General features: G+C 39.0%; 1 protein-coding gene across 1 annotated transcript; it reads right to left on the bottom strand.

The window, feature by feature from the left end:
• Positions 1–3253: 3253 nt before the first annotated feature.
• LOC308342259 (guanylate-binding protein 7-like) lies at positions 3254–14280 on the bottom strand. The gene is made up of 6 exons (XM_080802577.1): positions 14095–14280; positions 9550–9752; positions 8319–8403; positions 7764–7954; positions 6647–6826; positions 3254–4405 (listed from the first exon to the last, which is right to left on the bottom strand). Exons 2-5 carry the CDS (start codon positions 9634–9636, stop codon positions 6653–6655), a joined length of 537 nt encoding a protein of 178 aa, XP_080658703.1. The 5' UTR covers positions 9637–9752; positions 14095–14280; the 3' UTR covers positions 3254–4405; positions 6647–6652.
• Between the last annotated feature and the right edge of the window lie 2092 nt (positions 14281–16372).

Below are 16372 nucleotides of genomic sequence, written 5' to 3'. Positions count from 1 at the left end.
GCATCTTCCATACCCTCTCAGGTCACGCTACCATCCCAGGATCTCCCATGTGTTCACCAACCCAGAAGCTGCCCAGGGAGCTTAGGGTTTTTATGGGGCTTTATTACATAGATATGATTGGTAATTAAGTCAATCTACAACCTTTCACCTCTTGCTGTACCTTGGGGAGAGGTGCTGATAATTCTAACTCTATAATCATTTGGCTAGTTCCCCTGGTAACCAGCCTTCTCCTTCCTAGACTCACTCATTAGCATAAACTCCAGTGTCACTGAAAGAGGCTTACTATGAATAACAAAGAACACTCCTCTCATCCCAATCTCTCAGGAAATTCCAAGAGTTTTAGAAGTTTTAGAAGCTTTAGTGTCAGGAATCTGGGACAGTGAGTGACCTATTGTGTATTTCTTATATCACACCTCAGTTCCCAAGGTGAATACAATGCTTTGTTTTCATTTGTGTTTTCTAAGACCTTGGATCACTGCAAATATCTGTGCAGTGAAGTATTTTTGGCTAACAAAAATTTGTATTATTACATGCGAGTCCCTTCTTCTCCATAAAGATAGTTAGTTAAGATGAGAATGCATAAGGCCATGTCACACTTATTACTCCATATCCATTTAAAACATTCCAAAGTAATCCTTCATGTCTGTTTTGAAGACTAGAGAACTGTGGTACATCTCCTTTAAATGATGAGGCCGTGACAAGCAATGCTAAGTAACAAAAAGTCACTGAAATAAAATACCTTATAAACTGACAACTGCAGGCTTCTTCACCATGAACTAACATAAAAACCAAAGCAATGAAACAATTGCAATCTGGAATTTCATTGGTACCTTGATAAAATTTAATAATCAGCTGTGTCTCACAGTGTCCTATGTGGGCAGCCGCAAACTAGCTCGAGTGAGTTGACCAAACCGGGCTCGGACTTGCGCCTGCTAAAAGCCTAAAAGGGTTAACAACCCTGCAGGCGAAAAGCTGAGTAGCGCTTGAGAAAGAGCTTGAGCAGTGGGACCTGAAACTCACTTATGTGACTGCCCACATTAGCTTATCTGGAACAGACTGACCAGACTTGGTCATTAATTCATACTGGGCTTGTGCTGTCCTTGCACGGGCAATTAACTGCACCGTTGTAAACTATATCTTGAGCCACTTTGAAGTTAGTGCATCTGGTTAAGGAGTTTTCTGAAAACAAAGACCATTGGCAGTTGGAGGATTTGCTATTAGTGCTTGGGAAATAGATAATGGGGAAGCTTGAGGGGTTTTATGTGTATGTTACAAATTCTTTAGTAATCAGCTAAAAATAGATACTTCCTTGTGACTGTTGCTGTTAGTTATATAATGCCTCACAGCCGTGAATAAAATTGGCATTGCTTGGACATCATCCACCTTGCCCCTTCTGTCCCCATCTCTTTGCGTCTCGTCTTCATTTCACCATCCTCTTACCCTCTCGACCCTGGTCGTGTTGTTGCGCCGGCCACGACAGTCCTAAATGCTGAATTTCTGGAATTTATATGTAATCCTAATCATTCAATAGTTTATCATTACTGTTTTAATTAAAGTTCAAGTCTGCTGCTTGTTACATTAAATTATCCCTGGGAATAATAGCACAGTTGAAAAACCCTACAATATGAATATACTTGATTTTTTTAATGGATAAGCTGATTAAAACCCTTAATTGAAGCTCAGAGTATCTGCAATTAATTGGAGATCCTTGAAGCCCTGGTCAAAACACTTCCTAAAGTCATAGACAAAAAAAGTTACACATTTTTACAACATGCTCAAGTCACTAGAGAGCAAATTTGTAAAGCATCAAAATGAAAAAGAATGTATCTACGTGGGAATTAAGAAAACAACTACAATTTTAAAACATCAAAAGTATACATAGTTTTATCAGTTAAAAAGGAATATTTGTATAGGGGAAAATCCCCTGATGGTGAGTAATTCAAATACAGTGTTTGTAAGTAAGCATAAAAAGATATCAACAACAACTTTATTGATTTCTCCTCTTTTATATTAGATATTGGACATTTGTTCCTTTTCTTTGTTCCTTTATCAAACTTGATAGAATTTTGTTAGTTTTCTTAGTTTTTCTCAGTAGCAAAATTCTGGTATGGTTTGTCCTTTCTATGGTACTTTTTTTTTTTTTTTTTGTTCATTTCTGCTCTTATGGCAGTTAAACTTCTTCCAGAAGATTTGACTTATTTTGTTTTAATTTTTAATTATATTTAATTAATTTTCTAAGATAGATAGCCTGCTCAACCATATTTTAACTTTCATTTTTCCTAACATGTAGATTTGTAGGCTATAAATTTCTCTAAAAGGACTGCTTTAGCCGCACCCTAGGTTTTATATGTGACATTTTCGTCACTGTTCAAAGTTCAAAGTTTCTACTTTCAAACCTTTCTTTCTTCTCTTTTCTTTCTTTCTTTCTTTTTTTTTTTTTTTTTTAGATTTTATTTATTTGTTTGAGAGAGTGAGAGAGCATGTGCATACAAGCAGGGGGGCAGTTGGCAGAGGGAGAGGGAGAAGCAGATGCCCCACTGAGCAGGGAGCCCGATGCAGGGCTTGATCCTCAAACCCTGGGATCATGACCTGAGCCGAAGGCAGATGCCTAACGGACTGAGCCAACCAGGTGCCCTTACTTTCAAACATTTCTATTTTATCTATTTATCTATTTAGAAATGTATGTTTCGATTTTCAAATGCGAGGTTCTTCTAGTTGTTCTTCTAATATTAGTAATTCCCAGTTTATATGCATTGTTTTGCATGGTGTTGTATTTTCAGATTTCTTGAAACCTGCTATCTGAGTACAGGTAAATTCAATGTGAAAGTTCCAAGTGTACTTTGAGGTAATGCTAATTCTACTTCTCTGGGTTTAGGTCCCTATATTAATATAATAAGCCACATTGGTTAGTCATTTTTTCAAATATTTTCTAACTTTATTGATATGTTTGGTCTGCATTTTTTTCTGAGGTACTGAAAAATGTGTTAAAAATCTCTCATGCCCGTACCGTGGGCATTAAGGGGACACAAAATCCTGTAACAATGGGAGACTTGAACTGGAGACATAGTGAATCAGTCCTTTTCTCAGGAAGAACATTGTGGCAAGTCTCAATTAGCACATCCTCACAGGCCTATTTTCTAGGAATTGCCGTTCTAACTCATTCTGCCCACTTTGTATTGGGATCTTAAAATTGATGTGATTTGATGTGGGATTCAGGAGCAAATGGTCAAGAAAGAATTCTTAAGACATTTTTGGTGCAAAAAAGATGGTTTTATTAAAGCATGGGGATAGGACCCATGGGCAGAAAGAGCTGTACTAGAAATGCGAGGAGTGATTGATTATATAATTTTAAGTTGGAAGGGGTAGAGACAAAGGAGGTTTCCAAAAGGATTTTACTATGTTAAAGAAGACTTACTGTGGCAGGAATTCTCTGCCTTTGGTGACCACAATTCTTGGTCATGCCACTATGAAGAATGAAGAGGTAGACCAGAGGAAGAATGGTGGACAGTGAAGCAAAGTTTATTGAGCAAGAGTACAAAGCTCCTGGAGAGAGAGGGGACCTGAGTTTCTAAGTTTGGGGGGCTTTATGAGTGCATCTGCTGAACCCTCTTAAGTCATCAAGGTGTGCTGGTCATGCCAATCAGGACTTTGGTCATGTATCTGGGCACCTATAGGTAAATGTGTACGTGATGATGGTCTTTTTTTGGTTGACATCTGGGGGCTATGCTTTGTGGTTCATTGTTTTATTTTAGGATGTTTTGCAGAAGTCATTTCTGCAAAGGCTACAAAAACAGAATATTAGTACAGCCCTGTCTAAGCTACAAAACAGGATGCTAGTGCTGTTTTATTTTAGCTGTCCTGACTGTTTTCTTGTTGGGGATCTGGGCCCTGACCACATAACTGCAACTAACTCCTAACATCACAGGATCCTGGAGGCCTGATTATTGTCAAGCTAAGGTTGCGTTTTGCCACTAGCAAAGCATTGCATTAAGACCGTTAGGAGTTCCTGGAGGTCTCAAGTGTTTGTCAGTGGGCTGCAAGTTATAAGGAAATTTAATTTTATCCACATTTCCTTTTGCCTTTGTTCTCTGTATCAAAAACTACACCCTTTGTTTTAACAAGACTCCTTTGAAGCATCTGCCCTAATGAAGATATAGAAAGTGGGAAACTTTATTCAACCAACATTTTCCAGTTATTGATCAAGTGCTGGACATGGAAATGGGAGCTAAGATTACAATGGTAAAGATCAACTGGTCCTTGGTGGCGAGGCATCATCGGAAAGACAGAGTCAATGGGTAATTTAAATTTCCAAAATCATGCTGCAGGTGCAATGAGAGTGCAAAGGAGGGCCATCCTATTCAGTTTTGAGGGTTCGGGAAATCCAAGACTTCAAGGAGAATCCAGTCTGCAACATAAAGGTGAAGATCAGTAAGAGAGGTTGTTTGGAGAAGTCCGAATACCGTACGCAGGTATCTCGAAAAAAGGGGTAACCTGTCAAGCTTGGGCAACTGGAAGTAGTTCATGATACCAATAGCATAGCATGCAAATATTAGTCAGCTGAAAGGGAAGTCCAAAAACACCAAAGATACACTGAAGTCCCACTCTCTAACTAATACCTCAACCTGTAAATTGCAGCTGGAAAGTAAAAGATACCAGTTGGAATTTCAGAATCACATCATACTTTATATATTATTTTTCAAAGAACTGGAGGAAGTATAAGTCAACCCCATAATACAAACAAGATTAGGATATACGTGTTTTTTGGTTTTTGTTTCCCAGTATCAGACCTCACCATCAGAACTCTCTTTTGAACTGACTGATGCTTTCCTAAGAATGCAAAATTCCCTGTTACCACCACCATCATCACCATAACCATCATCCTTGTTTTTTCCTTTCTTATCCTCCTGAACAAGAATTCCATTCTCCTTATAAAATTTCCAAACATACAAAGTTTTATACAAAATAAAATAAGTATTCCTCTCACTCCTGATCTCAGAAACCTAGCTTCCCCTAGAAGGAATCAACATTGCTAGTTCATCATGTTCTACCAGAGATCATCTAAGTGTTTACATACAAGTATATGTAAGTGCCAATTTTTGGCAAAAATAGTGCACTGTTCCTATTGGTTTGCACCCTACTTTTCCCACATTACAGTATATCTAGTAAATTGTTCTGTGTCATTACAAATAGTGCTCTGTTTCTTAATTTTCTGGCTATATGATATTCCATTGTGTAAGGGTGCTAAAACTTATATTATCACTCCCATATGGATGGATGTATAAGTAGGTCCAGTCTTGAAAGTTACAGTCAGGGCTGCAGTGGACATCTTTTAAATACATAATTTTTCTGTGTGTATAAGAGAGAGGATGCATGTATGCCTTAAAAACTGAATCTGTGGGGCCAAATGGACATTGGTTAAAACTTCAGAAGTGTTAGACACAGTTTGCAATAGATATTAAACAATCTGGGCTCCCAAATTGTTTTCTGACATGTTTTCTGAAACACTGGAAACAGTTTGATAGCATATGAGGTGAGACACTACATCTCATAGTTTTAGTTTCATTTCACTTATTTTGAGTTACTTGAACATCTTTTCTATAAGCTATCTACTCAGAGTTTGTCTATTTTTATTGACTTGTGGCTCTTTATGATATACAACTTATAAAATCAGCTCTTTCCTCTGACATAAATCAAGGCTGTCTTCAGAACATTTTTGGCTTCTGAATTTCTTTAAGTTCTTTTTCACCACAACAAATTTATTTTTTATGTAGTTTTGTCAGTACTTTTATGTCTTCAGGTTTTATGGCATTTAAAAATAAATTTGATGTTCTAAGACAATTTTATAAATTATTTGACATTTACTGATTTTATGCAGTTTTCTAATGTTCACTCTGAGGTCAAGCTGGAATTTACTTCGTGCAAAATTTACAATAGTTCTATCGTGCTTTCATTCTGCACTGCTGTCAGGTTATTTGAAAACAGGCATTGTGTATAGTTCATACTTTCCCACTAATTTGAAGTAATGCTTTTCACATGCACGTAATTCCTATATGTGGTGGGGTTCTATTTTTAGACTACACAATGTGTTCTGCTGTTATGCCTTTATGCTCAGTTGACACACTGTGCTAATGACCACAGTTCTATAAATTTTGTTGTACCTTTTCTGAATTGCCTTGACTTTTTAAAATTATTTTTTTGATCAGCTCCATTTAAATTTTACAATTAGCCTTTCTGAAATTTTAATTCAGAACACGCGCGATTTATAAGTGAACTGAGAGAACTGATCTGCATATGGAACCAGCCTGTCCTACTCAAGAACACGGTATGGATAGCCATTTGTGTAGTGATTCGTGTGCGACTTTCAGAAGCATTTTTTGATAAATATAGTCTAATATAATGTTTCTTTTTCAGGATATTACAGATTTGACCTTTTCTTTGTCTTCAAATCTGTTATTTCCATGTCCATGGAATATGAATGAATTAACTATCCAACCACATTGACTATATTTTTTGTTTGCTAAGCATTGATGCCCTGTAGTAGGTATTTTATATTTTTCTATTAAAACTTTGCTAAAAAACAGGAAAGGTACATATATGTAAAAATAAGCCATATCAAAAAGCTGTTATGAAAACTTGTAAAAATTACCTGAAATTATCCATAAGAGAAAAACTTGTCAAGTAGTAGAGACAACTCTTTTATTATGTCATAAATTTTAGACCACCATGAGCGCTCTGACTTATTTTCTTCCTTATCATTTGCCTTTGTCTCTGAAGTGCAGTCATTTTTATTGTCCTGCTTCTTTTCAATCAGCATTTCAATTTGGGCCTAAAAAGCATGTGATTTAGTCATAAAAGGAAAGCACTTAAAAACTCCAAACTTTCAGGAATAATATCTTATATTAATAATTTACAAAATTATCTGCATTTTCCTTTTTAATGTAGTATCTCTTATTAGATCATTTACAACAGGGATATCTCCTGGTTTAGGGTTGGGAAATGAGAAGAAGCATAGTACAACCTTGTTTATATTCATCCATCACTAGGGTTTTGCAAGGTGCAAAACAGGCATAAGGACAATTGTTGTGAGATATTCTAGCTAAAATTATGCTGTTTAGGATAGAGCCTTTGACCAGAATGTCACAAATGCTCACCCACATCTTAGAAATAATGGGACCTTCTAAGCTGGCTTAGAAATGTGATACAAACACTTCCATACAGGAGAAGAGAGAATAATTCCCTCTGTGCTGTGTGCTGACTCGGGCAGGCCATCCTCACCTGGAGACAGCTCTAAGTTAGGAGCTGTTGGTCCCCCCAAGTCTGTACATAGCTGAAAGTTTTAGGCTAGCAAGGATCTATCTTAGTGTCATTGGGTGAGTAGGGTGCCTGAAAACCGGCAGTAATCTTGGGAAAGTGAACCAATTGCTGCTTCTATTACATATACCCAGTTAGGACATCTATGCGATAAACCTGGGGACCCCATTTAATATTGCTCCGTGAGCTCATCCAGGAATCCCCCAGAACAACAGCATCTTCTGTAAATGCTTGGAGCTACCAAGTTCTTACTGGATTCTCTGGAAACTCAATGTGAAACCAATTCAAGTGCCTGGACACAAGCCATGACAAGTTCAGGGCGTGTAGTGAATCAGATGCTGTAAATGACAGTGGTGCTTATCTCTCTGACTTTGCTGTGACTTTCGCTGCTCCCTTCCTGGGGCTTCCAGGTTTTGTTCTGCAGTCCCTGCTGGGTCCCAGGCCAGGCTTACCTCAAGCCTCTGAATCTTCTCATCCCGCTTTCTCAGAAGGTTTTCTGTCTCAGTCATCATCTTCTCTTTCATTTGGATTATGGATTTATTGAACCTTATTTCTAGAAGCTGTATCTCTTCCTGCATCTTTTTACACCTTTCCTCAAGAAGCTGCTTTTCCCTCTCTGCTGTCTCTCTTTTGGCCTTCTCCTCTGCTCCAGGAAGATTTTCATTCCAAGAGGAAAGAAGACAGAGGTTAAGCCTGAGAGCTACAGCCCCCTGTCCCACAACACCCCACTCTTTCAGACACCGAACTGTCTTTAAAGTGCAGAGGGGAATGTCTGAAATCGCCTGGTGACCACACCTGGAGGGCAGATTGGAGAAGATGGTAGGAAAGACCCTGACCACCTGGCTGTTGAGCAACCACACCCTGCCTTGTTATTTTCAGATTTAGAGGAGTGTGCATTCCACAGAAGGCGAGGAAATGCCTTCCTTCCGGAAGTTCTTCCTATTGGGCAGTGCTCCAAGGGCATGCGGGAGCCTCCCGCCCTATCATGAGCTAAGCTCTCCCCATACCTGCTAAGGCTCTTTGTGTATCACGGAGAAGCTCCTCTTTCTTCTTACAGCTTTCCTCTAGTTCTATCTTCATCTGCAGCAATTCCTGGGGACCGCAAAGGGCAAAGACATGTCAGGCAGGTCAAACCTGAACTTCCATTGAAATATTCTGAGAAAAAAAACTAAGTAACATTCCTTATTTGTTCCCCAACGAATAGAATGTTCTAAGATCCTGGTTATCTCACTAACCCCTCCAGCCTCCAGAAGAATGTGCAGTTTTATAAACACAATATTGGGTGCTTTCCTTCTCCTCCAAACTCAGACACTTTATCTGAAGCAAAGTAAGCAGACGCTCCTTGACTGAATGTTGGCAGTTTTCGGTATTCAGAATCCTGCTCTTTTTTTTCTGTTTGTGGCTTCTCCAGTAACCTCCCATCCCGGATAATGTGTACAAGTCTTTTGAAATTTATGTCACACTCCTCTTCCAGGAAGATTTCCTAGACCACCTAACCCATATAAAAGAAGCCATTGTATATTTACATTTGTATACTTTTGTCAATAAATACATGAAGTTTATGGTATATAAATTACTGTTTTTTTAACTGAAATTCAATTAGCCAACATATAGTACCTCATTAGTTTTTGATGTAGTGTTCAATGATTCATTAGTTGCATATAACACTCAGTGAATTACTGTTAAAAGAAACTTGAGTTACTATCATCTCGGAGAGAAATACTCCATTAAGACCATTGGCAAGTTTCTGAACTCCCTGAGCCTTCCTTGTGACATGTTGAGTCTGCATTATATAATCTCGATGGTTCTTTGCAGCTGTAATGTCCTGTGATTGTACCTACAAGGCATGGTTAACAGTAATACAACAAGAAGCAAAATAAAAATAAAGAATGATCTGGTAACAGAATCTTCTCAGAGAAACTTGGGTTGCTGTGAATGGGAGAGAGTACACAGAAAAAGCAGCAAGCTCAAAAATAACGTAAGCATGTTCCAAGCACATAGGGAAACTGCCAATATTCAGTCAAGGAGGCCATCTGTGTGTCTATACTGACTTTACTTTGGACGAAGTGTCTGAGTTTGGAGGAGAAGGAGATAAAATAGAGTAATAGTGTCCTTTATAACTTTCTCACTCTGAAGAATCAGAATCCTTCCACCACGAAGGCTAGGTAATTTATGGCCAATCAGTTAGCTTCTAGGTAGAGGGGATAACATGTAGAATCAAGTATTAAGACCAAGTACCAGGTACTGTTTCTGTAGCTCATTATCCTGGGAGGGTTGCAATGTGGGGGCTGCCTCCCCATCCAGGTGCGGGAGTGCCAGGACCATTTCTGTGGGAATCACTGAGTTCTCACACTAGGACAGGGGTATCACCACGTTGTCCAGACAAGGAACTGCTCCACTGTGGAAGGCATCCGTAAAGGTCACTGTCAGAATCCCCAGCCCTGAATGAGGCGAGAAATTGAGGGGACCAGTGAGATCTAAAATCAGAAACTATAATTTTAAAATGATTTTTAAAAGACCCTAATCAGTTTGAAACTTTTCATCAGTCACTCTCATCCTACTAAATCAGTTTTCTTTCCAATCACTGCAGTTAAAAATGCTAAGTATCTTCCTTCAGTTAACATGCTCTGGTATCTTTTGGATATCTTTGATATCTCCCCCAATGAAGCATATTAAGAACACTATTGAAAATCATACAACTCAATAACAATAACAACAGCAGCAACAACAAAAACAATTGATTAGAAAATCAGTAGAAGAACAGACATTTTTCCGAAGAGGACATCCAAATGACCAACAGTATATGCAAAGATATTTAACATCACTAATCATCAAGGAAATCAGGGATATCTTTTTTTTTCTTTTTTTTTTTTAAAGATTTTATTTACTTATTAGAGAGATAGAGAGAGATCACAAGTAGGCAGAGCACCAGGCAGAGGAAGAGGGAGAAGCAGGCTCTCTGCTGAGCAGGGAGCCCAATGTGGGGCTCGATCCCAGGACTCTGGGATTGTGACCTGAGCCAAAGGCAGCCACTTAACCAACTGAGCCACCCAGGTGCCCCAAAATCAGGGATATCTTAAAACCACAATGGGAGATCACCTCATACCTGTTCAAATGGCTATTATCAAGAAGAGAAGAGATAATTTTTAGCAAGGATGTGGAGATAAGAGAACACTTGTATACGGATGATAGGAATATACATTGTAAATTGGTCTAGCCACCATGGAAAACAGTATGGAGGCTGCATAAAATAAAAAATAGAACTACCATATAATCCAGCAATCCCACTTGGGGGTATTTATCCAAAAGAATTGGAATCAGGATCTCAAGGAGATACCTGCACTCTCGTGTTATTGCCACATAACTGACAATAGGAAACAACCCAAGTGTTCATCAATAGATGAATGGATAAAGTTGTGTACATATATACAATAGAATATTGTTCAGGCATGAGAAATAAGGAAATGCTGCTTTTTGTGACAATATGTATGGACCTTGAGGGCATGATGTCAAGTGAGATAAGTCAAATACTATATGATATTACTTATATGTGGAATCTAAAAAAGAAAAAATTGGGGGCACCTGGGTGGCTCAGTTGGTTAAGCATCTGCCTTTGGCTTAGGTCATGAGCCCAGGGTCCTGGGATTGAGTCCCACATCTGGCTCTTTGCTCAGCGGGGAGACTGCTTCTTCCTCTGCCTGCCATTCTCTCTCTATCTCTCTCCCCCTCTCCCCCTCTCTCCAACAAATAAATAAAGTCTTAAAAAAAAATGAACTCCATAAAAACAATAGAATGGTGGTTATGGGGGGCTAGGAGTTGGGGAATTTGAAGGTTAGTGGTTTATAAGGGTATAAGCTTGCAACCAGTAAATAAATAAGGCTGGAGGTGCATGGCATAATGATTAAAGACAACAATACCAGATTATAAACTTCAAAATTGTTAAGAGACTAGATCTTATTAAACTAGATCTTATTGTCAATACATACACACACATACACACAAATATGATAATTAAGTGACATGATAGAGATGTTAGCTAAGGCTAAGGTGGTAATCATATTGTCATATGTAAATGTACCAAAGCAACATGTTTTACACCCTAAAACTTACATGGTGTTCTTATCAATAAAAATAAAAATAGATAAGAGGTGAATAATTGAGGCAGGTAAATGAAATTACATTTATTCCTATTAAAATTCCACCTATTGGAGGCGTGGGTGTCTCTGTTGGTTAAGCATCTGACTCTTGGTTTTGGCTCAGGTCATAATTGCAGGGTTGTGGGATCAAGCCCTCATGTCAGGCTCTGCACTGGGCATGGAGCCTGCTTAAGATTCTCTCTTTTCTTCTCCTTCTAACACACCCCACTTGTGCATGCACCCTCTTTCTCTCAAAAAAAAAAAAAATAAAGTTCAACATACTTTGAGGAACCAATTGTTTGAAATTTAGTTTTCTCTGGCATGCATATATATATATATATATATATACATATATATATATATAATATATGTTTTTTGAGAGGAGTGTTTATTATACAGGATGTTTCCTCAGATGCAGTGGAAACTTGCAAACCCAGAAGAGTGAGTCTCACAGTAAAATAAGACCGCAAAGTCATTCTCTTGCCTCAGAGTTATTCAAAGGATGCATACATTAGCACTTCTGTACTTTTCCATGGCCCAGAATGCAGACTGCTGCCTTCATTATTCTCCAAATTCCTGATGAAGCTAGCAACGAAACCCTGGGTATCACCAGTCTGCAATGTTTTGCCCTCATTGATATTTACAAGAACCTGCGAAGTAGGCTTATGATACCACTTTGCAAATGAGCTTAGTGGGGCTCAGAAAGTCTAAGGAAGGTATTTTTCCAAAGCACATAGTGAATAAATGGTAGATCCATTATTAGAAACCTGGAGGTCTGTTTTACTATTCCATGTTTCATACTCAATTACCTGACAAGACAGTTTTCCTCAAAAACGTTGGTTACCCATACTTGATGACCAGTAACCTCTAGAGGATTTCTGTTGACTCTCCTATCCCCAAAACACCATTTCTAGTGTATTATTATTCTGATCTACTGGGCTCCTCTTATTTCTGCAGCATCAGGTTGTCATCCCGCAAACCACTCAGCTGTTTCCAGACCTGGATCTCTTCTGTCACAGCTAGTGCTTGCCGGGGGCTGCAGCTCACCTCCGGTTTAGGGAAGAAGATATCTTTCCATATTTTTATTCCTTGATCTCCAGTCCCATTTGTTGTGACTCCCCCCCCCCCCCAACACATTGGTTGAACTTCTGTTATGTGCTGCACATCGTGCTTGTGTGCTTGGAGAAAAAGAAGCTGTGGCTCCTGCCCTCCAAGTGATACTAAGGTAAATGTATTGCTTAGGATTAGGTTCAGCTATGATAATTAGAAAAAAAAAAAGTCTCCTAAACAATTTACATTGATTTCCCCCTCATGAATTTCGGGGTCAGTAATGTAGAGATGGTATGTGCTTTTTGTTTCATAAGGTTTGAGGCTTCAGAACCTTTTGTCATATGCTCGGTCATCTATAAGGGGTGGCCCATGGTGTGAGACGATGAGCTGTCATATTTGTATTTTAAGCCGGGAATGGACAAGGGGAAGATAGGCCTCTCCTTTTCTGACTCTCCGTGTCTACATAAACCAAATTGATTCTTAGATTCATCTGTATTCCCATACACAACCGTAGGAGAGGCTGGAATTGGCATCATTATTCTGGGAAACTAAGTGCATGGCAAATTAGCAGGAGCCCTATTAGTACTGCAGAAAGGAAGAATGGAGATTAAGGAGAGAGTTAATAGTGTTTCCTGGTAATCATCTCAAACTAGGAAGACGGCAGACAAGACAATGATGATACTCTACTGTTTCTCATCATTGTAATTATCTCCACTAAGTCTAAGCTTGAGGAGCAATGTGTCATGTCTGTTCTGTTCTCTTCTTGGTCCCCATGTTGGGCACATAGTAGATTTGTGAAACTGAAATAATCCTGAGGAAAGAGATATAGGTGAGTGATGGGGGTTAATTGAATTATGTGTAGAGATGACTTAATTCAACTTGCGAATACAGAAGAAGAAAAGCCTTGGGGAACCTTAAAAGGTGGGAGGCCTGGGAGAGCATGGGGTTTCCGAGGCTATGCAGACAGAGTGAGCATCCAGAAGCAGGGAGAGGTTAGCTACGTTAAATACCCAGAGAATTCCCTGCAAGTATTAGTAGGATGGCCAGGGATGTCCTTATTGAGCACAGACTTACTGGAGTGCTGGAAATAGTCAGGGGAGAGGAAGGAGCAGCCATGGGGGAATGAAGTGGGTCCAAAGAAAGGAAGAAGAATAATTTCTGGATCCCAAGATAGAGGTGTGAGTATTTAGTGGAGAAGAGTCATGGCCTCTGTTACTTATTCCCCCAAATAATAATCAGAATAAGAATGTAAGTAGAAAAATTTCCATATCTGTTTAGAAAGAGAATGCAAATATCACAAAATATCACCACAGGTTAAATTTAAGTGAAAGGTATATCAGATTTCATTGTAGTCTTAACCTTCCTCTGTAATTCACATTTGTTTTTAATATGTAGACTTTTTGAATATGTAGATTTTAGAGCAAGAATATGTAAACAACATTAAGTAGGAATCACAAATATAAGGTTTTATATCTTCTATAAATATTTAGATCTCTCAATTGCGTTCCTCTTCTCAGTTCCCATTTTTATCTCAGAAATTAAAGTTTTAAGCCCAAACCTAAAGTGCCTCTAAAAGAAAGTTTAGAAATGAACATACCTGCATCTTAGCACTGCTGGTCTGTTAACGAATGAGCTTTCAGCTGTCTCTAAACTCACCCTTGTTCTGTTTCCTCCTCCCGCAGAAGTGGAGAACAGACTGAGAAAGTTGAGAAAGGCAAAGGAAGATGAAACGGAACCTGAACGTAAAACTACTTTAACTATTGGTTACATATTGAGAGAAGGCATGCCAGAACCGGGTCTCCAGAGCTTGAGGAGTAGAGGTGGGAGGGAACTCAGAGAATATTAGTCACTCTGTACTTAGGCCTTACTAAATGTCACCCTAACTACCTTTCTTTGTTTTGTCCCCAACTTACCTGTCCACAAATGGACTGTTATCAGAGGCCAAGGGCATAAGTGAGTCTGGCTCCAGGATTCCTAGGCAGACCAGGTTCAGCCACTTGCCATTGACAAAACCCAAAAGCAGAGAGACCAGTGATGGTGCAACAAGAAAGAGATTTATTCCAGGGAAGCCAAGGGGAGGCAGAGGACTAATGTCCAAAGTCTGTCTCCAAAGTCTAGAAAACTTCCAGGTTTGTATAAGGAAAATGTGGGACAGAGGTCAGTGGGTACATGCAGGTGGGCAGTCAAGGTCAGGTCATTGTCTTGGGGTCAATCACGCAGGGTCTTGCTGGTCTTAAGGGAACTTAATCAGTTAGAAAGTACAGACTGGTGTCCAAATGTAGGTAGTTTGGGTAACTCCCCAAACTGGGTCCTCTTTCAGGACTATGATGTAAGTAAGTTATGCATTCTGTTGTACTTTTATGTCTTCGAATTCATGGAGCTTCTTGAATGAGTTGATTAGTATTTTTCACAAATCATGCATGTTTCTGGCTACTTTTTCATGTGTTTTATGTCATACTTCCTACCTTGAGTCGATAGATACATATCCTTTGTCGACACCTGGTTTCAGAAGGCATTATTCCTGCATACGCAAGTCCTCGCTCACATTCAGCTAGGTGAATGTAGGAAAGAGTGAAGCAAGGAAAGTAAGTAAACAGATCTGAGGACGTATTATGGAGCCACTCTGAGTCCCTGGGGCTCAGTCCTGCCAGGGTACTGTGAGTGAAATTCAAGGAGTATTAGAGAATGCCTCATTGCACAATGTGTCTGCTGAAGGGAGAGCCATCAGTGTAATAGAGGTTGGTGATAAGGGACTTAAGCAACCTGCTTATGTAACTTTGTTTTGTCCTGTAGCCACCCAAATAAACTTGAGATTTGGATGGTCTAACCATGTGTAGCTCATGATGAAAAGTTCTGCTCTTGTAATGACTTGATATACTGAAGTCAGGAGCTCAGTCTCAACAACAACCCCAAAGTAGCTTTACAAAGAGCAAGTAACCTTGTGATGCATAAGATTTGACCTTGTCCTGAGACAATAATAGCTCTGCTAAGACCATTAGGATTGCAGGATACCTCTCCTTCCTCATGCTCCCTTTGTCACCACCATGTCCCCCCTGGCCACATCAAGGTAACCACTATCCTGCTTTGGCCCTCGATACAGCTGGATCCCTAAAGTGTGTATTCTGTAATATCTGATGTCTTGTACTCAAAACTATGCATGTGAGATTTGTCCATGTTTCTGTGTATAGCTGTAGATTGTTTATCTTCTATGATGTATAGTAGTCAATAGTAAGGATATTTTAGAACTTATTTATCCAATCATTTTTTGACAGACTTTAAAGTAGTTTCTCGTTTCTTGGCTGTTATGAAAAGGGCTGCTATAAACATTCTTGCATGCATCTTCTAAATCACATATCTGCACAATCTCCTTGTGTCTATACCTACGAATGGATTGTTGAAGTGCATATGTTCTGTTCACAGATTTGACAGTGTCCAACAGTCTCATAGTTGTACGAATTTATGTTTGCACCAGCACTGTAGAGCTTTCCAGGTGCTGTTCAAGCTCATCAGACCTCAGTAAGGTCTGCCTCTGCTTCATTTGTTAGATGAGTAGTAGTGGTTTGCATTGTGGTTTTAATAACTCATGAAATGAAGTGTCTTTTCTTATGTTTTTAGCTTTTGGGATAGTCACTTTTGTTATTTTTTGTAACAAAAAACGTTGCCTTTTTAAAATATTATGCATTTTTTTTACTTGTTCATGTTTCTATTTGATCTTTGTGTCACGTGTGTGTGTGTGTGTGTGTGTGTGTGTGTGTGTTGTATTCTTGAATAGCTGCTTAGAGTAGATATAATATTTGTATTTCCCAACTGAAACACTTTAGGCAGTTTAGAATTCTTTGTTTTTTTTTCTAGGACTGTTTTCTAGGTTCTGTAGC

This window comes from Martes martes, assembly GCF_963455335.1.
Source record: "Martes martes genome assembly, chromosome: 4".
In the NCBI taxonomy this organism is placed as follows: domain Eukaryota; kingdom Metazoa; phylum Chordata; class Mammalia; order Carnivora; family Mustelidae; genus Martes; species Martes martes.
The sequence above is the reverse complement of the archived record's forward strand: the minus strand, read 5'-3'. Positions and strand labels throughout refer to the sequence as shown.

Coding starts and splice junctions, on each gene's coding strand:
- LOC308342259 (XM_080802577.1), bottom strand. CDS start 9,636: ATGGTCCTGGCACTCCCGCACCTGGATGGGGAGGCAGCCCCCACATTG. Junction 7,955..8,318: donor TACACAAAGAGCCTTAGCAG/GTATGGGGAGAG, acceptor TTCCTGGAGCAG/AGGAGAAGGCCAAAAGAGAG. Junction 6,827..7,763: donor AGAAGATTCAGAGGCTTGAG/GTAAGCCTGGCC, acceptor CATGCTTTTTAG/GCCCAAATTGAAATGCTGAT.